The 26,756-nt window shown below is 38.5% G+C and overlaps 1 protein-coding gene across 5 annotated transcripts in view; it reads right to left on the bottom strand.

Annotated features, from left to right (window-relative positions):
• LOC103731713 (histone-lysine N-methyltransferase MECOM) overlaps window positions 1-23,960 on the bottom strand; it is a 68,738-nt gene extending 44,778 nt beyond the window's left edge. For all 5 annotated transcript variants that reach the window (XM_017797399.2, XM_017797401.2, XM_017797400.2 and 2 more), the window contains exons 1-4: window positions 23,269-23,960; window positions 19,562-19,696; window positions 7,290-7,392; window positions 2,818-3,034 (exon numbers count right to left, since the gene is read on the bottom strand). In XM_017797399.2, the coding sequence (XP_017652888.1) occupies window positions 2,818-3,034; window positions 7,290-7,338 (266 nt within the window). In that variant the 5' untranslated portion in view covers window positions 7,339-7,392; window positions 19,562-19,696; window positions 23,269-23,960. The remainder of the gene's footprint in view (window positions 1-2,817; window positions 3,035-7,289; window positions 7,393-19,561; window positions 19,697-23,268) is intronic.
• Window positions 23,961-26,756: the final 2,796 nt, after the last annotated feature.

Here is a 26,756-nt window from a genome sequence, read left to right as displayed (position 1 = left end):
TCTAGCTTGTCCCCTGGCCCACACATACCCCTCATACTTACACACAGAGAGGGTAAGGGAAACAACTTCTTACAAAAGCCAAAATGCATTATTTTCATAACCACAGAAACAATCCAGTCAGTCATCAGAAGATTTGATTAGCTGTCTATATTCTTTTCAGTTCTCTCTCTCTCTCTCTCTCTCTCTCTCTCTCTCTCTCTCTCTCTTACATTTGCATTTTTTTAAACTCTTTTTCAATGGTTTTAGGGCAAGCAAGATGGCTAAGGGGGTAAAGGTATTTGATGCCAAGGTTGACACTTGAGTTCAATCCCAGGAATCCACATGAAGAAAAGAACTGACTCCTAGAAGCTGACTTCCAACGTCCACACGTTCACACAGACAGACACAGATACACACACACACACACACACACACACACACACACACACACACAAGTGAATGCAATAAAAGAATTTCAAGTATTTTAGATAGGAGATGCAAACAGAAGAATGTATCATATCAAGAAAGGAATTCTCATTTGCTGACAAAATCCTCAACAACAGACCATTCAACAAAGAGGACAGTGTCTAGAGAATGTAAGTTTGGCATGGGGCTACAGCAGACAAGTCTTAACCAAGCACACCACTTAAAGGAGTGGCATCCAGCTGCATGGTGACTTGGTACATTGGACTGGGTTACCAAACGGTAAGTTTGGAGAGTTCAGTGCTGCAGTCCACTGAGTGCTTGACGGGCTCCACTAAACTGACAGTTGCTTTCAACATAAAGTGGAGCTGACTGGAGCTCCATCTTCCAGTTGACTCAAGATCTTCCTCCTACGAAGGGCTGTTACAGACTTTTCAAAGGAAGAATTTCATTTTACTCTTTAGTCCACCATGTTTTGCTTAGTAAGACTGTCTGTATTTTTATTTTGAAAAATCAAAGTAAAATATTTAATTTCTGGCCCCAGACATAGTATTTCTTTGTGTAAATATTCTCCCTATTCATTGGTATCTACTGGATTCATTTTGCTTTTTTATAATTTAGGGGTATAACTATATTTAAGAGATAGGGTATGTGACTTTTATTAGAAATTCACATTTACTAAACAGATAAGTCCCGCTCATTCTATCTATAGACTTATATTAAGTGATGTAGATGAACTTAAAAGGTGCTAGGAAAACTCCATTATTTCTATTTTTTCTCTTTAATAACTAAATTAGGCCTGACTTTTCAAAGTTAGAGAGGAATTCATTTGACTCAGTCACTTCAAAGAAGATGATGTCTGTTAGTAGGCCATGACTTCTGAACTGAATGACTTCTCTATGAAATTTCTTCCCTAAAACAGACCTAACCAGAAAAAAAAAAAAAATGCCAAGCAGTAGGAGATGCGGAGAAAGGAACAGAAGGCACTGAGGGCAGGAAATGAAATGGTGAGCTGGGGGGGTCACATCAAGAACTTTTCAGCCATCCACACTCTTGAGCAAGGCCATTTGATATACCAGCAATCTCACAGACCCACAACAATGTGTCCACTTGGAAGTCTAACTACATGTTCTAACAATCATTTCAGTTTAAAAATCAAAGTAATGGATGTAATTATTAAAGCTGTTGTGGACTAAAAGCAAAAGCCATTAGGTAGAAACAGACAAACAAACAAACAAACAACCTTATTAGCATCTCTGAACTAAAAGTAACATTTTGTAGCATTTTAATTAATAGCATAATTTTCAAAGGGCGGTTTCCAAGGTTGTTATTTTCTTCCATAGGAAATTTTAAATGTTCTTGAATTAAATCTAAAAGGCTGTACAACGCATATATGCTGCTAAAATCTGATTTTCACTTTCTTGAAAATAAATATTAAAGAATTATTTCATTGAGATTCTTATAGTCCCTGTGTTTCCTTTTAGAAAATGCTATGCTAGGAAGCTGAATATATTCTTGTTCTTTGTGGATGTGCAACACAGATGAGTAATTTGAGTTAAACACATGAGCTATGCTGCTCTATCAAATTACCTTTCATTAACTGAATATGAGATCCAGTACTCTTAATCATTTGAATAGTTTTAGAGGCAGATTTACTATTCTTGTCATATGACTAATTAATTTTTCCCATCACTCTGTATTTTTTTCAATGCTATCATTCTCTATAAAGTTAAGCCTTTCGTTCCCACTGACTCAACTCAAATTATAGTATCTATGGGCTAGAGAGATGGCTCAGTGTTTAAAAGCACTGGCTGCTCTTGCAGAAAACCTGCGGTTTGGTTCCCAGCACCCACATGGCAGCTAACAATCATCCATAATTCCAGCCCCAGGGCATCTGCACCCTCTTCTGACCTCCACAGGCATTGCATGACATGGGTGCACTTACACACATGCAGGCAATATACCCATATACATAAAATAAAATATTTTTAAAAACTAATAATAGTATCTATGGGATGAGGATGTAGCTCAACAACAGAACACTTTCCTAACATGTCTAAGGCTCTGGTTTGATCCTTAGTGTTAGGAAGAAAATGAAAAAATAAAGAAAGGAAGGAGGGAAAGGAGGAAAGAATGAATGAAGGAGAAAAAAGAGAGGGGGCAGGAGGGAGGAAGAAAGGAATGAACAAAGGAGAAAGTAAGGAAAGAATCAATAAATGAATAAGTAACAATAAATTTATTGTAAATAGGAATGAGAATTTGTAAGAAAAAAATTATTTCTGAATACGTCAGTAGCAACTCTGGCTGGTCCAATGAAGCTCCAAGTTTCCCAATAGCACACTCCTTAAAATGCAGCACAGCACTTTATCACAGAGCAAATACACAATTTCCATGGTGCAACATGCCGTCGCTAACCTTTGCAAATCTGGGAACACTCGGTCACACTCCTTACACTCCTGGATGCCGTGTGTCTCTCGTAGATCACTCTCACTCTCAAGGTTTTGTTGGAAGTCCTCTTCCACCATTGAGAATGCTGAGTGAGGCGTGCTGCATGGAAACTTCTGGTGGTCTGCTAGTTCAGCCTTGGATTCAAAGAGCTGGTCACAGTCTTCACAGCGACACTGTCGCTCTTCTGTGGAAACAGTTCAGGTGTTACTAGCACTGTGTATTCAAGAATTGTCACCATAAACAAGTTAGCTTTGAATTATATGAGATATAACTGATAATTTGGTGTGTGTGTGTGTGTGTGTGTGTTTGTATGTGTGGTGTGTGCATACATATGGATGTGGGTGCATTCACCCATGCATGTACACACATGAGGAGGGAAGAGGTTGATGTCATGGTCTTCCTCTATTGCTGCCCACCTTGTTTGTTAAACAGGATCTCTGTACCTCACCATTTTGGCTATATTGACTGGCCAACAAGCCCCAGGGATTCTGCCGTTTCCTCCCCCATTTGTCACTGAGTTACAGACATACACAACCATGCCTCGCTTTGAGTGAGTGCTGAGGATCCACACACTCAGGTCTTCGTGCTTAAGCTTCAAGCATTACACCTACCGAACCATCTCCCAACCCTGAAAGTTTTTGATTGTCATTCCCCCATGTCAATTTTAATTTGGAGTAGAAATAATAAGTAGTATATGTAAAGAACCCAAGAAAGAATCTAAAAATAACATAATTACTTTGGCTATAGTATAACCTCTGATCAAATAAACCCTAATGGATAAACCTTTCTAGGTTCCAGGGATAATGGAAGGAATAATTATCACCTACTGAACGTCATTATTTTCTCAAGCCATGACAAGAGTTATTGACATTCTTTAAAACCTAAGTATGAGAAATTCTAAGTCTGATTTTTATCCCTATTTTAGATAAATGTACTGATGCTCAAAGACACTAAGGAGCCAGCCAGGGAATAGAGAGGCGAGCTGTGGTGTCAGGGTTTAAACTCATCTCTACTTTTCTCTAAGCAAATGCCATGTTGGCTGAAAGGCACAAGGGTACACAGAGACCCTCTCTGAGTCATAATTATGCCCATCACTGTCACCACTTAGAATGGAGCACAGGATATTTCTAGTACCCTTCAAGGCTAATTTATGTTACTCCGGGGCCAGTGATAATTGATGTGGCTTTGTTAAATATCAAAGATATATATTTGCACATTAAGTCAGCAAAGTGAACAGATGCTAGCAATGGAGAATGCAGGCAACAAGATTATAAAGCCAGGTATGAATGGTATTGTTTTTGCTCTTTCTCTTCAATAGCCATGAGGCCACACTCCACAGAAATCACAGGTACAACTCCTGAAGTATTGTGCATAGCCCATGATGCTGAAAAACACTCAGAGTAACACCACAACACACATTGCTGTGTAGATCTGTAGCCAAGGAAGGGCTATTCTCTAGCTATTCATTGACTAAATGTTTAGGGGAAAATATTTTAGTCACCTACAAATGCTAGACCCATTGCCAGAGAATTAATATATAAGCAACTCAAAGGATACACATGCAAACAAAAACTCTGATGTGGTCTATGACAAATCCATTCACAAGGCATCAGGAAGCCCTGGGAACCTGCCTTATCCAGTTAAGCTGGCAGGGAAGATGTTTTGGAAGGGCTGCAGAATGGATAAGAATCAGTCAGGTGAGGTAAGAAACGGAAGCCACTTCAGGCCAGAGGGAATAACATGGGCCAAGCACGATGGCTCAAAGGACACGGTACATCCCAGAAGGATGAAGCTATAGTAGAGTGTGACAGCTATAAAGCGGGTATGAAAGGAGAGGGGGAAATGAGGTGACAGAGGAACTTAATGTCTATGTTAGGAGGGAAGAGAATGTCACTGGACATTGGGAAGCAGGTATATGTTTACGTTTGGCTTTTAGAACTTCCCCCAGCTGCAGTGAGACAGGGCCAGCAGGAAGGCCCACTGGAAGCCTCTGCCACAACCACTGGAGACACTGGTTTAGCTCAAACCACACCAGTAACAATAAAAGGAAAGGAAAAGGCATCAGATGTGTTGACTTTGTATGCAGGGTTAAGGAGGATGGAGGAACTTTGCAATCAATCATCTCAGGAGACAGAAATCTCAACAGCATTAACTAGTCTAAGGAAACGTTCCCTAATGTTTTTAACACCACCTGCATACTTTGCTTCTAATCTTATCCAGGAGTCCAAACTACAGAACTTTCAGGTCACAAAGTACATTGAAAAGACTTGATTTTAGACAGCAGACACACTGCACTCAGGGCTGACTCCATTACATACTAGCCATGTGGTCTTATCGGTCACTACTTTGTTTACCTCAGTTTCTCTATGTGTAAAATGGATATAATTCCTTGCTTATAGGTTTTTTTATTTATGTAAAAAAGATCAAATAAAGCATATCATATGGGACACACAGAAGAAATGGAATGCCTATGTTCTAATTATCTCGTTCCTAAAAGTATAAAAATACATGGTGTGGGAGAGACAATTCAATGCTTTAGAGCACTGGTTGCTCTTGCAGAGGACCTGGGTTCAGTTCCCATCACCCACATGGCAGCGAACAACCATTTGTTATTCCAATTCCAGGGGATCCGACACCTTCTCTGACCTTTGCAGGCATTGCATGACATGGATGCACTTACATACAAGCAGGTAATACACTCATACACATAAAATAAATAATAAAATATTAAAAACATGAAATACAAATACCACTTAAACATTATAATATAAGGTATATAAAACCTTATATAATAAAAATTGTAAAGCTTACACATCAGTATATGGTATGAGTATGAATATGGATATGATGTGTTAAAAGACCAAGCAACTAATGGTTTATGCATGTGTTTATGTGTATGTGTGAATAAGTGTATGGATGAAAGTGTGTGTGCAAATGTCTGTGCACTTGTGTGTACATGTGGAAAGCAGAGAATGGTCTGGGTTGTCATCCCTTGGGTGCTATCTAGCCTCTCTTTTTGAGACAGGGTCTCTCACTGGCCTGGAATTCGCTAGGTCAGATAGGCTGGCTAGCCCAAGGTTCCAAGGATCCCCCCGGCTCCACCTCACAAGCAGTGGGATGACAAGTGTGTATTATCACACCTTGTTTTTTCTGTGTAGGTTCTGGAGATCAAACTCGGGCTTTCATATTTGTAACACAAGTCCTTCATTGAGTGAGCCATCTTCCTAACCCCAAGAATACTTTAGAGGATGGTGATGTACAAGGTACAGTCTTAAGAATGGAATAACCACTTCTATGTAGGCTTTTTGAAAGTAGAAAATAAATCACTTAATTTTTTTTATAAAACAACTGCCCCAAAACACTAGAACTCTCAATCACCTATGAATGATGGGTTGTATTAGAAGAGACCCCCAGATTGCAAGTTTTTCCTCATTAAGCACCCTGTACTGCCTATGAACCATTTCCCATGACCAGATTCCCCCCTTAAACTCAAACTCTACCAAACTGACTAGGATGTCTAGGTTTCTAGAGCCATTTTCATGTCAGAGTTTCCAAGGAGAAAAAAAAAAACACCCAAAGATACCCTAAATACAGCTGGTATACCTTACAAAGGCAGTGCAGAGGACAGCTCAGGGAAACAATGTTTGAAAGGGAGCTAGCAAGAGCAGCAGATTCTTTCACAGGTGCAGACACAAACTGTGCTGAGGCTTTCCTTCTGGGGTACTAGACTCTGTGCCACCTTCCTACCGGTCCTTTCTACCAGTCCTAAGGACACCAGCACATTGTGTTGAACCACATCACATTATAGTAGGAGAGAGGAGTAGGAAGGAAAAAGAAAAACGACTGTTTCGTCTCAGTACCAGATGCACACAAACACAGTCATTAACGTTTCCTGAGCAAATATCACTACTAGTTACCATCATTTTGATCCCCCTTCCTTCAATTTAGAAGAGGTTTCTGGCAACAAAAAACTCTACTAGCTCTAAAATTTCCTCACCTCTACTTTTCTCAAGCTCTGCTCCTTTACCCCCTCCCACGGGATCATGATGGTTCAGATTCCCACTAATAGGAAAAGAAATGGGAAAGACACCTGTTAGACTTAAGAAAGCTCCAAGCCTGGGTATTTGGAATGATTCTCAAAAAGTAGAAGGATTCCCACAAAAGGCATTGAGAAAACTTAAGGTGATGTTTCTACTTAAGTTTCTAAATTCTCTTTGTCTATATTTTAGGGAAGCCCTTAACTCACTATAGTTTCTCCATAATGGAACCCACTGTCAACCCAAGAAAGCACCTGCTCTAAGAGAATGAATTTGTCAAAAGTGACACTGTAGTCAAGTAAACTAGTGAAGAAATGCCAGGCATGAAGGGTTCTTTTGGATGCTGTGTGGTTTTTGGAGAGCATGACCAGGCAGGATGGTATTGAGCCAAGCCGTACTCACCATGGAGGTCAGGCGCCATGGTCTCATGGGGATAGTCCTCGCTCTTCATGAACAGCAGGAGCTCTTCTCCAGGCTCAATGTCTGCTACTACTCGGTAGAATATCTTCAAAGACGAAAGCACAGGTGGCAGGAAAGACAGACAGAAGTAAACATTAACACAGGGCAGGATATACACTGAGACAGCTGTACATTTTCTCATATTTTAATAAACATATTCCCTTTTATTTTTATTTTTATCAAAGGAAATGGTGGTTTCTGTTTTATATACTAAGGAGGGGGGGACCTCTGGTTTCAAAACAAAACAAAACAAAACAAACTCTCAAATAGTTTACAACCATTTTCCAAATCCTACCTAGAGCACAAATCGAATTTTTATAATACAACGTTGCTATCTTGCCTATAGTCTATGTAATGTTTAACAAAGCACTTTCCCTTCTGAATTCCTTAAAGCACCCAGCAGGCCACACCCACATAGAGCTGAACCAGGTCTTGATTACCCAACAGCAGCCTAGTTAACCTTGAGCTGTCCCTAAGAGAGTCAGCCAAGAGGAGTCCTAAACAAGGTGTTCCAAGGGGAATGGCCTGGGGGAGTCACAGTACATTGAATTGCATGGCCCCTGGGGAAGAGAAATCATAGGAGAATCTCTTGGTTTTGAAACACTGAACCCTTCCTTCACCAATCAGAAGGGTGTGTCCATACCCAGATCCTGCCCCTGTGTCCTGAGTTCTGATTGTGGCTTTAACAAAAGGCACTAGGCCTCACATTTATTTTCTCTTTGATCATACTGGTATGTGGGGTGCTTTATAGCCTGGTTTTCTAGCAAAGTGCTAAGAGGAAGGACTTAATAAAGCTGCGACTAATGGATTAAACAGCAGTGGGGTCAGTGTGGAGAGAATCAGAATGTGAAATCTCTAAGAGCTGCCTAGTGTTCCCAGGTGCCTAAGGACAGGCAACCTATCACCTCACCTATGAGTACATGATCCAGACTTTTCTTTTCACTGATAAAAGTATTATGAGCATGAAAATATTTAAGATGTTTATTATTTTACCATAAAAATGTTCTTAAATTTTTTCATTTTATTCTAAGATTGATTATTAAACAATTCTACGACTAAGAGGTTTGGCAAAAAGGAATGATGCTAGTCCTTAACTAATCAATCTGAAACAATTACTAATTTTCTTTTCTTTTTTTAAGGCCCATGGATTCTAAACTATTTTTCCCAAGTGCTCTTGGGTGTGGGTCTGTTCTTTGGTGTCTGGTCAACCTACCAGGTGTCATACCAATAAGGAAAACTGACTCCCTCTCCCAGCATCTAACAATTAAAAAAAATAGAGGGCATGAAGTTGGGAGGGGTAGTGAGGTGGAGGTGCTGCGGCAGGAGGGGGTCTGACTATGACCAAAATAAACTATATGAAATTCTTGAATCAACTAAAATATTTTTTAAAACTCAAAGTTACATTCATCACAGTATCTGTGTAAAACCGCCCCATGGTCTCGGAAAGATAACATTTATTTCTCTAGCATCTTCATCTTTCTCACATCAACAGTCAGGAATGTTCTTTTTTCTTTATCTGTCTCAATGCACCAGTCCTCTTATGAAGTTATCCATTAACAAGATTTCACCACCACCCTTCCCCAAAAGACATATTCTGAACACCTGAGCACATGTATGAACACACACACACACACACACACACACACAAAATTAACCAAAAACTGACAAAAGGTACAAAACACAACTGTAACCACAAAAGTAAGAAGAATATCTTTTTAGAAGATACTGCTGGGTTTTGTTTGTTTGTTCATTTGAGACAGGCCTCAGATTTGCTCTCTACCTGCTGACCAGGACCACCTGATGATTCCCAACTGAGAAAAGCTGTGTAAATTTCCTTATGCGATCAACAGAAATGATTACCCAGCTCCTTGCAATCATCTACTTTAGCTTTTTCAAAACTGAGGACCTTGGACATAAGTCTCTTTATTCCAGTAGGTGGCTCCAAAGGCCAATTGTTTATTTTTTTCCATAAAAAAGATCAGAGCACAAAATTGTGCTAAATATGAAAAAAAAACCCTTCAATTTCAATGTGCAGTATTTTCTGCTTCGTTTCTTTCTTTTCAAAATGAAGTTTTTCTCTTCAACAGTAGTTTAACTACCTGAAGTTCCTTTATAGAAAATAATGTCAAACAAAAGTATTGCTACATAGTGTTATAACATCATCTAAGATCCTTCTATTTGTCCAAAGGTTAACTCCAGACTACTACAAAAACACTCTTTCCTATGCGTTATTTTTTAAATGAAAGCATAAAAATTAAATTTGCTGCTTGTATCTAACGCCTACCCACCGCATTCTCCTGTCTTTAGAAATGCACATAAAGAAGAGTTCTGCTTTAAAAGTTATCAGATTCAAATAATAATAATAATAATAATGCATGAGTGTGCCTTTCCCCCTAAACCTTCTAGTTAGATCCTGGATTCATTCTAGAGTTCTAGTTCCCCTTAGAAAACAATAGGCTTCTCTCAACAGCTTGAATCACCTCTTTTTCTGGCATCTCCTACAGGTTGAACTTATTAGTTTCCTTTCCAACAACATGCTGACATTTGAATTGTGACATATTGGGACATTTCAGTAGCGTTCGGAAATAGTGAGGTTAAAAAGACAATACACGGCAAGACAGTAAAACTGCACAATTGTCTGTTGGGGAATGCTGCGTGGACACACATGCCAGACCCTTTTAAGAAAGCATTATGATATCATGGTTTCTTTGCAGTCCACTATTAATCATGTCTCTTTTAATTCCATTTTAGATTTACTCAATCCAATGTGAACAGTCTAAGGAACAAAAGAAAATGATGGATACACTGTAACTATATATTATAAAGACAATTCTCCTTGCAGGGACGTAGATCACTCCTGTAATTTCCCTTTAAGTGTCCAGATTGTCATGTGAAGAATATTGAGTGCATAAAAAATAAAAGGCATGGAAGAGTGTTGATATTGGTTTTATTTACTAGAGGTAAAAGGTGACATTCCAGGCCATGAAAGGCAAGGTGGATTTTAACTTCGGGGTGTTCTTTTCAATTTTAAGTGAATTTTTATGGTGCTCGTGAAACTGAGGTTTGAAAAGAACTGGCAAGTGCCAGACATAATGAGGGCAGATTCTGGGCATGCTTCCCCATATAGCAATAAGAATGTGTCACAAAGTCCCATCTTCCACACCCTTACGGATCCTGTCCTCTGCTTAGGGTATTGCAACTGTCTCCCATTGCTTAGAATCTTAGAAGCACTGAAATCAAACTAAATGTTCCTCCTCCAATTTTAACAGTCTCAAAGTGTAATTTGACTACTTGAACCCAGGGATGTCTTATGACAACAACAGGAATGTATGAACAAGGACGAGGTGTAAGACAAGTAATTTAATCCAAAACAAAATGAATTATTTTTGGTCTCAAAATGATTGCATAGGAAAACGATGGAGTATATTCCTAAAGAAATCACATATTTCAGAAAAGCAAAAATACAATAATAGCAGAATTGATTTGTGCAGACTCTCCTGTCTATTTGTACGCTTAAACAAATGTAATGTCTTTAAGATCAGTGTATTGTAGTCTCACTCAGATGTATGAAAAGCCTATAAACTGTGTATCATCTGAGTCACACACTAGAAGGAAAGACGCTACTTTTCTGGGGTTTTTGCTGTGGGAAAATGAAAGGCAGTCAACTACTCTTTTACATTCCATAAAAGAGTTAACAGGTCTCCTCTCCCATTATAGTTTTGTGGAAAAAGCTCACTGGATCAAAAATAGAATTGTCTTGGATCTGAACTTTTTTGATGAATTCAACACAAGTACAGGAAGACAAGCTCGAAAGTCTCAAACCCTTAGAAATAAGTTTCAACTTATTTCTCTCTGATAGTTTGCTCTCTCTGATAGAATGCTTTAGTGGAAGGAAAAATACTCAGTCTCAATGCCACATGAATGAGAGAAAGAGTGGGTCCTTACAATGGAAGAAAACAGGGCTACATGGAAATTCTATTTTCAAAAAATGTTATTATATATTTAAAACTGTGTTAACTCTTCCAGGATTTTAAATTTACTAGCTGATACTAAGTTTCAGAAACATGACATGTTATGGACATGGTTTAACTTTCCATACAGTTAAACTTTTGAAAGTTTTACTAATATTTTAATTTCATCACATAAAAACTGAATTTTTCTATTATTTGGATGGATTGTATTTTACTTTTCCTAAAAGCTATATATCTGTCTTTGTAAGCATGAATATATATTATACTTTGATCTCTGGACTCTTCAATGTATAAAAATAAGTATCTATAGCAACTGTTTTAATGAAAAGTATCTTCATAGTCTTGTTTTCAAAATTCACTAAAATTGCATATTAACAAAATTATGAATTAAAAAATGCTTAATCATTTGAATAGTTGAAACATGGTATCAGAAATGCCAAAATTGTTCACTTTGAGTATCAGTGATATTTACAGTGTAAGGCATGAATATATTTGTAAATAGGAACTAATTACTCCAAATGTAATTATTATAATTAATTAATTTTAATAAAACTCTGAAACCAATTCTGAGTACGAGGAGAAAGTCCACTCAGATAATACTGGGCAAGGCTTGAGATAGTCACTAGTGGTATAAACTAGATTCAGCCTGTTTTAAGCTTCTGAAAGATAAATTTTCATTCAACATCATATATTAATATTTCTTGTACTTGGACACATTATATATTTTACATGTGACCTGTAAATGTAGCAAAGTTTACATTTTTAAGGAATTTAAATTTTTATATGAACTACTAGCAAGCTCATGTTATATATTAATTATATCTAACATGAAATTAATGCTTCCTGACATAGGATTAATTCTAAGTGTATGTCATATAGGTTGAATTTAATTATACGTTACATAAACATATTATGTATTATTAGAATTTGAATTAATTAAAATTAAGGACATATCCCTATTTCCTTTAGTTACTTAAGTTCAAAAAGAGAACACTAAAGCATACACATATACATAAGCATTATGATAAAAGTTAATCGCTCAGAGAAGGTTCTCAGACAAATTTCATTTCAGATTACCAAGGTCTCTGCCCAATCAAATCTGCCATCAAATTAATGATGTTTCCATTTGTATTTACAAAGAGCAAAACTGTATGTTCTTTTCATTATCCTATAGAACAGAAAATTCTAGAGCTTATCAGAACAGCCCCGCTGTTCATTTGCTAGACTTGGATCAATTTAAAATCTATGTTTATACTTCTGAGACAGAAGATAAAATTCAATGTACAAGGGGGGGAAACACAAGAAAGAAAACACACCATTTACTTTTTAAAAGATGAACAAGATCTCATTGTTATGAATCTCCATTTATTTTCCCTGGTCAAACTCTGGAAGTTTTATTTATGCTTAATAGACTGCATTTGGCATGTCTAAAAATGACAGAAGTGTGAATTATGAGTGACCTTCAACCTATTCAGGAAGTTCTAATAATTGAAATAATAGAGAATGTACTCCCTGCAGAATCTATACAGAGAGACCACGTTTTCAGGCTTTTGCTGTCTGTTCACTTTGAAGCTGACAGCTGATTTCTTCCTCCTCCAACTCCCAGCATTTGGTTTGAATGCTTTATTTTTCTAAAGCTTCATTCAAACTGGCTCGAGAAGTTTAGGAAAAGCCGAATGAACTTTCACATTTGGAAGTGGCTAGGAGGGAAGGTAGGTGACAGTATGTATGTCTGAATAGAGTTAACATTTGATGTGAACACAACTGTCAGTCTTGGTGCTGCAGAGGCAGTGTATGTCCACAGACCATGTGTATACATGTGACAGTCCCAGGAAACATAGTCTGTGACCCTCATCTGCCCCTAGCAATGTGGGGAACCCCAGTTCAGGAAAGCAGCAGTGATGTCAAGCTTCTGACCTCTGGAGAAATGATCCTGTTATACACTCTGAGCCTATTTTAGGGAGAGGTAGAGAAGTGTCTTTGGAAGACAAAGATGGATGAACAGGAAATGAACTTTCCAACAGAATGTTAGGTTTATCGTGCCCAAGCTTTGCCCAAGTCAAGAACTCCTAGTTTCTCCAAATAGAAGGCATCCTTATTCTAGCCTTACAGCCACAGCTAAAGTCAAGAAAATATTGACGGTTTGAGAATGTAGCCTAGTACCCCATGGCTGACTGGCATGTACAAAGCCCTGAATTCAATTCCAAGCACCATACGATGATGATGATGATGATGATGATGATGATGATGATGATGATGATGATGATGATGATGATGATGATGATGATGATGATGATGACGACGACGACGACGACGATGATAGGACTGCTTTGCTCTATCTACCTCCTAAACCAAAAAAGATGTTCCCAGTAGTTAAAGATATTATTGAAGCTATTTTCCTTTCTAAATTCTTAACTCTTTGTCAATAATAAGATGAAAAACCATCAAGCATTATGTACTGAATGAAGAACAGAATTGACTGTTGTTTCTAGTGACAAAGGTCCACTTACTGTACCTTGGGCCTATAGCATACTAAGAGCACAAGCCTTGCAACTTGTATCTTAAATAACCTCCTAAGACTTTTCAATAGGGCCCCCACAAGATGACCATTTGCTTCTATGAAAACTTCTCTGATGATCATTCTAAATGCTTTCTGAAGGCTTGGCAAAATCCTACTGTTACATTATTAGAAAGCCAAAGACCATCTTTGGGTAAAGCGCTGCCAAGTTGGAAGCTTTCTTCGTGCCCTTGACCATCCAGCTCTCCTTGGTGGTTTGTGAAATATGCTCCTGGCTACCTTTCTGGCTTCACACTAGAAATAGCCAGAATCTCCTGAGATGTTTTGAGCTCTTCCTGAATGAAAGGCGATGTCTATATGCAAACACCAGTTATTTCAGCAGTGCGTGCTGTTTTTCAACATGAAGTGTCCAAGAATCTTAATAAAAATCTTTGTATTGTATGAGATCTAACACCCGCTGGGCATTATGACTTGGGTGAGGAAGGCCAGGCTGTTTATTCGTTCATGTAAATATCAAATATTAAACTATGCATGAGACAGTTTCATCTTTGAATAAAGGAAGCAACTTATCAGCCAGACAGCATCCCCCAAAGTTAGCTCAGGCACTGCACACAAAGCTGGTCTCTGGGTATTGCTAGTTGGCATTCATCTTAAAAAAGCAGAGCATAACTTTGGTATAAAAGTGGAGCTTGACTTAAAAGTGAAGAAAATGCTCAAAGCCAATAATAACTTTTAACATCAAAAAAAGTCATACAAAATGTGGACAGAAATCCTTGTAAAGGAAGAGAAACTAAATTACCTGACGACGGAGGCAAACATATTTAAAAGGTGGGAAGAGGTAAAGAATTCCACTTTTGGTGTATACAACTGATTTACACTCCTGTGTTCACAACATGTGCATTAAGTGAGTGGTGCAGGAGAGAGGACTGTTTTTTCCTCCTCAGTAAAAAGCCTAAGAAAATAAGTTAATGATTGAGCACATAATAAGCTTGCAATAACAACCCTGTTCTAGTGTCACACAGTCTGATAGCATCACTCATGTGGGCCTGAGGAGAGGGGAAGCGGGTGTGCCAAATCAGCCTCAATAGTCCTGGAAGCAGTTAAAAGTTTATAAGGTAAAACGCAAATGAGAGCAACGCCTGTTCCAACTGAAAACACTGCAGAGTCTCACTGCCACTCATTAGCCACCAGGGAGCTGAGAGAGTCCCCCAAGTGAATTCTGACTGTGTGTTCCCTTTGGGTACACATTCTTCTCTACCTCATTTCTTCAAAATATACATCAGGCATTAGATAATCTCTTATTGAAACATTTCTTTTGATTCAGGGGCAACAGCAGATTTCTCTGGCCCTACATTAAATACCAGCTGTCAAGGGCCTGTCTAAAAATGAAGGAACTTATCAGCTTGTATAAATGACAAAATTAATAATGTCTTGGGTTTCTGAGGGCTTTCCTCCATTTGAAAACCATGTTAGGGCAAGCCAGGAGTTTGAATGAAATTATGTTCCTTCTCATGATGCAGAATAATCACACATATATAAAATATTATCCTGCAGCACATGCCCAGATCATTCTGGTTGTCACGATGGAAAGACAGGCTTGGTTTTAATCTGAAAGGTCACATGGATGGTGCCATAATGACCTCCCTCTTTGTAGGCAAAAGAGTTTCACTATAAACAAGTCTCAAAGTACAGGTGTTCCATAAGTACATAAAACTTGTAAATATATTCAAAGGTGAGAATAGTCATTGTTCAAAGATACTAGATGGCCTACAGGTAGGCTGGCCTTTGATTTATGATAAAGGCTATAGACAGGTAGGTTAAAGAGGGGGTTTATCAAAGGATGGGAGGAGATGCAAAAATGAGGTGAGACCAAGTCTCAAGGATATGCTATACCCCCAAACAAAATACTTTGTAAATGTAAGATATCTATAATACTTCAAAGGAAATATAGCAAAAGAACAGGAATTTCTCTTAAAGTATCAGTAAATCATTTAGATGTTTGGACTGCTTGACTTTAAATACATAGGTGCTTCCGGGTATAAATGAAAACTCTGAATAACTGGTAAACTTCTTTGAAGCATCCTCTGCATATTTGGTCTCCTTGAGGATCTAGCTTGGAACAGCTTCTAGTTTGCAACTGGCCTCTCAGAGCCACTTATTGCTCCTGTGAGCAACCCAAGACAATTTCAAATTGGCCAGATATAAAAGGTAGTATTGTCTGTCTCAGTCAAAATGTATAACTAAATGCTGGTCATCCACAGTAAAGCTGTGTAAAACTATAAAAAAACTTTAAAGAATATGGGAAAAAAATAAGCTTGGGTGGTTTTAATGGAATGCTGGTCATCCACAGTAAAGCTGTGTAAAACTATAAAAAAACTTTAAAGAATATGGGAAAAAATAAGCTTGGGTGGTTTTAATGGATCTACTATTTTATGAGTTGAGTGTGATTGTGGTCAATCTGCTGGTGTCTTTGGTATGGCCTTCTTTTACAAAGGTAAGTTATTAGAGTTAAATTGGTACTTTCAATTGGGGGAATACAGCATCAACCATAAGCTCCAGCAACTTAGAAATTATGCTTCAGCAACAGTGCCAGCCTTTCTAGAACATCTATCTCCAAAAACATTGCAACAATAATTTTGAGAATGTGAAGTGAAAAGACATCTAAACTCACAAGACCTCAATTTTTCTAGGCAACCGTGTCAAGAAAGCTGCTTTTTCAAAGCACATTCTGGTATGAAATATCTCAAATTAAGTAATTCACTCAAAAAAAATCTGTTGGAAAGTTTAAACAGAGGAAAACCATTTTAAATAAAGTGCTTAGAAAAATGTAATGGGAAATGGTTAGTTGAGTGGTCCTTGTTTCTATTTTTCTGACATAAATCAGATTGCATTCTTTATTACCATTACTTAAAAATGAAAATTCACTCCAAATCAGTTTAACACAGGTTTTACCCAGAATACTTGTTTTGATAGTCCCACTACTGTCCAACAACTTTGTCATCTTAGCACACATATTTATTTTCCTTTATAGATCCTCTGCACAATGTTATAAAGCTTACCTAAATGCACTGAGCTTTACCTTCATTCATTAAATTTTTCTTTAAATATCTGCCTTCACAAAAAACAAACTATAATGCCCACACTCTTCATATGCACTGGGTAATTTTTCTCCTTCTTGGTTGATTTAATCATCACCCAGACTAGAGCACAGTTGGAAGACTCATCTAAAATTCTTCCTTTTAAGAATCCATGACATGGTACCTACCATGTTATCAAAATTCTTCTAATAACTTAAACTCCTTCTGAGAATCAGGGCAGAGAGGAGAAATTGTACAATGTCTTGTAGAACATTATGCATGAATGCTGTGCAGGTGAGCTGATGTCACTGATGTTTAATAATTATCCTTGATCCACGGTTTCTCTCAATGTCTGGATATGAAGTAACATCTAACATAGTGGGGGATGTTCATAACATGTTGAGTTCTGCCTTTCACCATTTGGCAACTTTTATTCCTCATGGAAAAGAGACAGCATGAACAGACATAGAGACTCTCTGTAGTCAGCTCTTTTATCATTGTACCTAGTCCAACCTTTATATTTTAAAGCTCGACAGAAGTGCTCATCTAGATTGACAGTTTGGAAATGCGTATAAGCTTATAAGTGAATATGCTTGTAATCTCTGCACACACTAGGTGTCTGTCCTCTTTTGTCATCTCATGTAAGTATAATTCTCTACACACAAACCTATTACACATATCTGACTTTTATCTCTGATTTTTCTCTCATGTTTATGGATAAACTTACTTGACCATAATATCAATTTCAAAATTATGTTATTTAATATGCACTCTGTAACCATCTTAAATTTCTGCTAGCATAACATAGCAGTTTAAAATGTTATACTAATGAGTCAATGAATAGTTAAAGAAATGATAAATACTTATCTAATTTGGCCTTCTGTGTCTTTCATCATTAATTATTTTCCCTGGCTCTTCAATGAGAATAAGGAAACATGATACTCATTAGGTATAAGACATGTCTATTTTCTTTTGGAAACAATGCCTTTATATAATGTGGGCTTTCAAACTAATTGGTAAAATTACAAATGCTGACTATAACGAGCAACTGGTTCATAGCTAGAAATGGCAAAGAGCATCCCTTTTTAATGCAATCAAGCTTCACAACAACAAAAGCATATTTATTATAAAACATGAGACACGTAAACATTCATTGCAAAAGTGGCTACAAGTGCCCTTGAATTGGCTATCACTTGAATTCTTAAATCATATTTTCACTGATTCTATAATAATTTTAGATGACTTGGGAAATCATTTCTATTGTCAGTAAATATGACCAGCAAATAATCATTATGATACAATTATATTATTCTCTTTTATAAAGATAATTAAGGTCCTCCAGTTTCTTTCTTAAGAAAAATAATACAGTTTATTCCCTTATAACATCTATCCATTTCCCACATCTGTGTACAATAAGTACTCAAAAAATGTGTGCTGCTGGGGATAAGAGTAACTCCTAAGATGGAGCTGGGATATTTTCTGCTTGCAATCAATAGCTAATTTAATAATATTTTCCTTTGTCAATAATACCTCTTGTTTTCTAACAGCAAGGAGAAAACCCAATTGATTGGTTTATTATTTCTGTGATATATGTTAAAGATTTTAAAATGATTCCCATTTAAATGTAATTTTACAATTTACTACCTCATGTTTAGTTTAGCCAGTAAAAATTATCTGGTAGCTGGTAAAATGCCAAAGAATAATCTCATAACGATGATTGAGAGTCTTGGGCCATATGATGCTAGCTTTATTTAACAGCTTTCAATTGGAACCATCTAATTTAAACTTTTCTTTTTCTTGGTGGTAATTATCTAGTGGATTTGCCAAGCCACCATTTCAAAATGGTCTTGGAAACATTTTATTTAAGTCGCTACTGGTTAAAAGTAATAAATGATGATAAATAAATGATGATACATTTTGACTCACTGATACTTATAAAACAGAAATTAACAGTATGAATCTCTTGTTATTTCAGGCACCTTCAAGAGAAGCTACAAGATTCACAATTTTGTCAAGTGTAAAATAAGTTCATGATATTGTTGTGATTTTATTTCATGGTTAGTGTTCATAAATTCAGTTTCACTGTTTGGTCTTCCATAATGTCACAAAACAATTTGCAGTACTGATAACTAAACTTTTACATATACTTAAAAGAGTATTTTGATTATTCAAAGACTAAAACTTCTCATGTTATTTAGGAAAATCAACATAAAATGGATAATCTCCTAAATCTTCACCAATAACATACATATTTCAAATAAAATTATATAACATTTCAAATATATCACTTGCAAAATATGCGAAGATTCCCACATTGTTTTTTGATCAGCTCAATATTTCCTTTGAATGTACATTCTGTGTTGGTAAAGAAATGTAAACCGTAAACAAGTATTTAGCTTTTAAATCATTCCATCAACTTATGAAAACTGGAGCATTTATGAAGAGCACTAAGACAAAGTGAATAAATTACCAAACATCAGTGAAAGAAAGTGGCATTGTGAATGGCTGCGCTCTGCATCTCCTCTTTGCATTACCTTTCCCCATATCAACAAACAGGCCACCAGGGTCTAGTGCTGTTACTTTTATTCTTCTAGCTTCACTGATACTTTAGTGTTCTCAAAGAAAGACAAGAAAATCTTGACCACATACCTGATCATTTATCTGGCATGCAACGAGGTTGTGCTGATCATAACAGCCGGCAAACCTGATGTACTTGAGCCAGCTTCCTACATCTGGTTGGCTGGCATCTAAGCAGAACTTCACATTGCAAAACTCATCTAAGATCTGGAAGGAGGAAGATGAGGAGACAATAAATGGCCATACCAGTCCATTCCTGAAAGTGGTCAGCTGCTTGAAAGTATCTCATTGAGACCTATAGTCTTCTTTTGGATCTTTACAAGAAAAAGGTCAGACAACATGATACTATAAAAGGAGAACTCAGAAGTTTTCCTGGTAGTGCTTTTTTAAAGAACAAAGCAATTGTCACTTATCACAAAAACCGATTATTTGGTTTCAAAGCAAGCTTGTTTCTTTATTATTCATGAACAAATGCATCGACTTAATTTTGTCCAATGTGTTTTTTACCAAAAGGTAACACTGAAGAAATGTATTAACATAATATTTCTACACCAAACATTCAGTATTTGGGTTTGGATAATTCAGCCGTCAATACTGTAGCTCTGGATGGTCTCCTCGTGTGGGTATGTATTTTCACATTTTGGCACTTTAATTCAATTAAAAACTTTCATCTAAATATTATTAAATTCCTTTTTACTACTTTACATTTCCTCACCATAAAATTACACTCTACGTTGAAGGTAAATTGTTTCATACCTACTTCTGAAACTAAAGAAAAACCAATGAAAGTGGTGAAACGGTGACTCAGGAGCAAACGGACGAATTCTGTGCTTGGTGCATCGGCCAAGAAGCCTGGACTTGGGGCTGGAGAGATGGGTCAGTGGTTAGGAGCACTGACTGTTCTAGCAGAGAACCCAGATTTGATTCCCAGTACCCACATGGCAGCTAAAAACCATCTGTAACTTCAGTTCCAGGGGATCAGATGTCATCGTTTGACCTCTGCAGGTATTGCATGACATGGTGCACCTACCTGCATGCAGGCAATACACTCATACACATAAAATTAAAAAAATAAATAAAATTTGAAAAGTGGCAGAGTGGTTAGAGCAAGAAGAGTCTGGCAACAGCAATAGGAAGCAAGAATTATACCCATACCACCTTTCTCTTGGTCCAAAGACTACATTAGGAAAAATCCTACTAGAGGAGATGCTTTGGACATGCAGTCTTCAGGGAATGACTTGGCTGTAGTTAAAGTAAGGAAACAGAGCTAATGCTTAATAAAAGGAGGGACTATTGGTGAGTTTTTCACAGTAACATGGGTTTTGCAAAGGACAAAGCCAGAGACAAGGCTGTCAATAAGGAATGCCAATATCACAAGGGACATTCTTGCACTAAACAACTCTTTGCTCTTTATTTGAAATGAAAAACTTAATGAGTTACCCTATATGTTGTTGCAAAGGAAAGTAACGGCCAAAGAGATGCTCAGCAGGTAAGGGCACTTGCCACCGAGCCTGACAACCTGAATTCCATCCCCAGAATCCATATAGCAGAAGGAGAGATCTTACTCCTAAAAGTTGTTCTCTGGCCTCCACATGTATACAGTGGTATACACACACATATATACACACACACACACACACGCAAAATATGACAACCTAAAGTTTAATTAACACATGCCAGTGCATGTGTACACATTATGTTCAGTAAGAAAATCAGCAAAACTGATTGTAGACAAGTCCAAAAAGATCTAAGAATATTGTCATATATGCTCAACACTATCTATCACTGTTTTGATATTTTCAACAGATTTGGCATTTGGTCTATATCAAATATTAAAATTTCTTATGACACTTAGGAAACATAGGATGAAACAAAAAAACTTTTAGTTTTAAGGTTTCAGACACTCTGATTGATTAATATCAATAATTTGTTAAGTATCAATATTAAAAGCTGTGGAGCCTTTGGCCTGATCAATATTAAAGCTGTGGAGTCCTGGGAGGAATTACAAAGGCTGGTAATGTTATGTCAATCAGTTAATGCAAACTTTGAGGAAGTTTTGCTATCATAGACTAAACAATATAGTCTAGAATGAAAATTAATGAATTAAATAACCCCCACAGAACTCTTTGTGGCCCTCTCTACTTAGAAGTTAACACTAAACTGCTGGGTATACAGATCAAATCAGTTTCGTACAGAACTCAAGTAATCACCCATTTGCAGATTCAAGTCATTAACTCACCATAAACTTCAAGAAGTCAGTACTCAGAGGGTTCTAGTCAAGTGCACTTTGAATAAGCCCTTGACCATGGGGCCACTGAAGGGCATAAGTGGGCCCATGATTCAAAAGGGAAAAATAGTAATACAAGACAGTAATTGCCCTCCTGCCATATCTTTTTAAAAAACATTTCTTAACACTAACAGAAAGTTGGCACTTAAATATGGAGGACAATTTTTAATAAATTATTATTTACAGAATTACAAATTAAGATGTTTCTTCGAGTCTTAGGACTGAACAACTCATGTGCCAACTTGAGATTTTTTTCCTTTCCCAGGTACAAAATAGGCAAATAAGCAGCACACACTTAAAATAGGTTTAGAAATGAGCTTGTTAAGTTCTGTTTATTAATTTGGTGTTGTGTTGTTTTTCTTTCTTGACTAGTAAGAAAAAGAGTGGGGGAAAGCTGGTCACCAACTGACACACCAGAGAAATATTTCATAAAGGAAATAGGGAGACGCCGCTGAAATGCTACACCACTTCCAGTTGATATTTGCGGAAAGACATGGAAAACTTGCTCATTTCAAAGTCAAGAATCATCTACACCCTCAGCTTTCAAGCAGGGGTACAGGGAGAAGAGTTAAGGACTACATACAGCACACACAAAATTCTAGGTGTAATTTTACTTCGTGCTAAGGTTGCTACCATTGCCTCTGTCAACAGCGAAAGCTAATTTTTACAAAGATTCATTTCCAAAGAACGTCTTTTTTTTCATAATCTGTTACACAATTATTCAAAAATTTCACCAACATATTAACTTTCTTACTCTCTGGGATTCCTGCCCCAAGACAGAAAGCCTAACTTTCTTCAGGAACGTTTTTCCCCTCACCCCCCCTGGGTGAATTATTCGCTTTTGATTTGCTAGCAGAACTACATTTGTCTCCCAAATGTCTTAATCACATCAGAAATATGGGGTAAAATAAAGAAAGCATCTTTTCTCATCCCATCCAAAACAGTCCTGTGTTTTTAAAAGCTGTCAAGCTCTAAGATAGCTCAAGTAATAATAATTCCTTTAGGTGGCCTTTAAAAAAAGGCCCTTTCAAAAAAAAAAAGACCAACAGCAAAATGAAAAGGGGGAAAAAAAAAATCCCACCATGTAGCCAAAGGATCCGAATGTGACTTGCTCTCAGGCAGCACATGCTGCTGGCCAGCGGAGCTGTTACTTGGCAAGGTGGAACTCCGCCGAAAGCCACTTCCAAGTCGCGTGGCTGGTGCCAGGAATTCAACTTTTTGGCAACCCCACCTTCAGCGTCCCCGAACCTGACCGACAGACCAGCCGAGGGAGGGGAAGGAGGACAGGAGAGCAGAGGAAGAGGCCGACAGCCAGCCGGCCAGGGAGACCCACCAAGGCCAGAGGAGCCTGCTCCCAGGAACCCGACCTTCCTTTGCTGCTCAGCTTAGCTTAGCCAGGGTCTGACCCACCCCAGCCAGGACAGACCCAGGACCGTCCCCAGCGACACCCTCCCCAGAGCCAAGACTTTTTTCTTTAAATGAGTTCGCTTACCTTCCGATTTCTATGGCCTCAACTCAGCAATAAAAAACAATCACAGCAGAATTAAAATAAACAAAATAAAATCAGCAGCAACCCCCAGCACTCCTGTGCGGAAAATCCTTTCAAACGATACCCAGCAACATTTCGAGATTTTTTTTTTAAGTGAAAAAAACAAAAACAATAAAGCCTTGCGTCTGGATTTCCAAATGGGTCTGTGATAACTTTGTCCTTCTCTGGGAGCTGTTCGCCGGGCCACGCGTTTCGGATTTATTGTCCGCCAACAGTGTATTTTAAGACCCCAAATGCAATCTTCTCGCGTCTGGGTAACCCGGGTTGGGTGTGTTTGGGTTTTTTTTCCCCTTCTTCCTAAATGACCAGGCAGCTAATCCTTCTGCCTCACACCGCCTCCCTCTTTCCTCACTTTCTCTCCCTCTTATCAGGCGGGTGTGTAATGAAAGTTATCTGAAACCCACTAAAACTTCTTCCACTTCTGCTCCCAGCTCCAGGGGAAGACCAGCAGGAGGAGGGGGGGTCTGCGAAGGTGGGGAGGGGGGCTGCGCAGCTTTCGCCCCTTCGGATCCTCAGCCTTCCCCAGTCCAGACCCTCACCGGCTTGTCCCAGTCCCTTTGGAGACTCGGAGCTCAGACGCCGGGTTTCTATTTCATGAACTGTCTCTTTAAAGAGGATCTGCTCGGCCATCCAGAAAGAACCCGGGGCGAGGGAGAAAGGGAGCTATCTCCTGCAGGCCGCCCAGAGTGGTCGGAAGCCAGAGCTCCTCTTTGAGTAAATTTTTAAAGTGACAGCAGCCTCCTCTGGCGGGAGAGGTCACAAAAAGGTCGCCAAGACCCAAGTCCTATAGGGACAGACTGATTATGGATGCGCCATCCCTCGAAACAGAAACATGTAGATTTCTCCTGATAAACAACCAATGGGGAGATTTCTGCAAGCAGGGTTTGTTTTCTCCAGGGAAATCTCTTTGGTTTCTATGTCCTGAGCACATTGAGCACAAGTGTGTGTGTGTGTGTGTGTGTGTGTGTGTGTGTGTGTATGTTTTGGGGGGGATGGGAGGGATGATGGGGTGGTGTGAAGTCCTTTTGGAGGTGTGAGGGTGGCTCACTGAGCTGCCTGGGTAGAGGGTGGGGGGGTGGGGGCGCTGTAGAGGACCTAGAATAACAGGGGATAAAGAGACATTGGTTCACACTGAAAGTAATTAGTTCAGAAAGTTCTAGACAAGAACCTCAAGAGTGGAAAGTTGACAGACCTTTCCAGGCTTTTGTTAAGCATATTTTAAAATAAAATATAATTGAAATTTCTACACAAATTTATTCCTTCCATGTTTATAGTTATGTCAGAATAATTTTTTCTCAGAAAACAATTTTTTTAAAATCTGAAACATTATTTATATAACTCTGGGTTTAGGGAGATGGAGGACTGCCTGGCAAATTTGTGCTATTTTCTTTGATACATTAAGACACTATGAATGTCCAAAAGTGGAATTAAGCAATTTGATAACTACAATTATTCTTAAACTTTTGATATCATAAATGCTCCTTTGAGTGATTAATATTTCATATGTTTGATAACATTATAAGATACATTTGGAGAACTTTGAGCAATACAATGCAGAAATGGCACTGGGAAAAGAACACAGGGAAGGAATGGCAAAAATGAAGCATCCATGTGTTTACTTGCAGACAAGCTTGGATGACTTTAGTTTAATAAGGTGGTTAAATGGGAATGTATGCTTTTGATGAGAAAACTCCATTCATAAAAGCAAATGGACAAAACCTAACTTTTTCCCAAATCAACAATAGAAAGTTACCAAGTGCTCAGATACAGGGGCACTTTCCTAAATCTGGAAAGCAGGAGCCAGCAAGCAGGCCCAGGATGTGTTGATATTAAACTTTTATCTGTAAAAGGGGCCACAGGAGTGAAACTCACTTTTTGTTTTGTCCAAGTGCCAGTAATCCTGAAATCCTAATAGACCTGCATTTCCCCAAAAATAGTGATTGAAAAACAAAAATAGTAACAGAAGGGGGGGACAGAAAATGACTAATTCAATGGGGGGGGGGCTGTTGTCTGTGACATTGAACTGTTACCTCAGATAATGGCCATTGTTTGAAGGAAAATCTCACAGCAGTGGTAGGTAAGACAGGAAAAAATCCTTTGTAAATAACCTAAAGCTTGTCAGATATTCCCAGAGAGTTCAGGCTTGGGAACCTTTAGGAGCCCTGGCTTTTGCTGCATTGATTTCCTGCCCTTCCTCAACTTGCCCATTGTCGGAGCTTTTTTTTTTTTTTTTTTTTTTTTTAATTTAGCCATAAATTGGACTGGCTCGAGCTATGAGCTGTTCTATTTTCTTCCTGTCAGGATGAGAGATTTGTTTTATGATGCATTGTGTATTAAATACAAGTAATCTGGGGAACAGATTGCTTCAGACACTCTGGTCTGATCAGGGGTCTGAGAGTGCAGCTTCCCGAACCATCCCTAAAGCCCCCACCCCAACCAATTGGTCCTGCAGCACTGCCTAGCCCTTTCCAAAGATTCTCTGCAAAACAGGAAACAAAACGTTGGTGCTGAGACAAAGGTCATGGAGAATCAGTAGGAAGTACTGAATAAATCCACAATGCTTGGAAAGGGTATCAGACCCTTTGAGTTTTTCCTCTTATAATAGGTTCAGTGGGGAAGGCGGGGCGACTGGCCAGGGCTGAATCCTTGCAGGTACTGCAGGATAGCAGTAGGTGGCGCTGTGTCCCGAAATAAAAAGCCGCTTGTACAGCACAGAGGCCCGGGTGAACCCAAAGGCACAGGCAGCCTAGTCCTGTCCTAAACCTGGACACCACTCAGTGGAGGACTTTCTTACCTCTGAGATTCTCTTTTCCAAGCCAGATGCCTTAATGCTTCCCCCGAGACTCTGAGAGATGTCTAGAGACATGGAGAGTCCATTCCAGCATTACCATTTCCCCTTCACTATTTGCTTCATGTTAAATAATATTACTGCTGCTGTGGCTATTGTCATTATCAGCCTTGCCCACTGACTAAACTGCAGTAAAGATTAAAGGATATCATTATAAGGCTGTGTTCCTCCTCCTCCTCCTCCTTCCATTCGCTTCCTTCCTTCTCTCCCTCCCTTCCTCCTTTTCTTCTTCCTCTCTCTCCTCCTTCCTTCTCTTCCTCCCTCCCTTCCTCCTTTTCTTCCTCCTCTCTCTCCTCCTTCTCTCCCTCCCTCCCTTCTCCTTTGCTTCCTTTTCCTCTCCCTCCTTTCTTCCCTTTCTCTGTGTCTGTCTCTGTGTGTGTGTGTGTGTGTCTCTCTCTTTCTCAATCTCTTTTGCTTGTATAACAAAGTCAGTCAAGTAAAGACAGAATCATCCCAGTTTTTCTTGACACAACTTGAATCTTAAAGGGTCCCAGGACTCCACAGTAAGCAGAGAGACTTTTTCCTTCTGCAAAGAGCCTCTTGCTCTTCAAATAATGGCTTTTAAGGAGGTCTAGCCCACCTT

The sequence above is a fragment of the Nannospalax galili genome, unplaced genomic scaffold, assembly GCF_000622305.1.
Source record: "Nannospalax galili isolate Female #2095 unplaced genomic scaffold, S.galili_v1.0 scaffold33, whole genome shotgun sequence".
In the NCBI taxonomy this organism is placed as follows: Eukaryota; Metazoa; Chordata; class Mammalia; order Rodentia; family Spalacidae; genus Nannospalax; species Nannospalax galili.
This window is presented reverse-complemented; position numbering and strand designations above follow the sequence as displayed.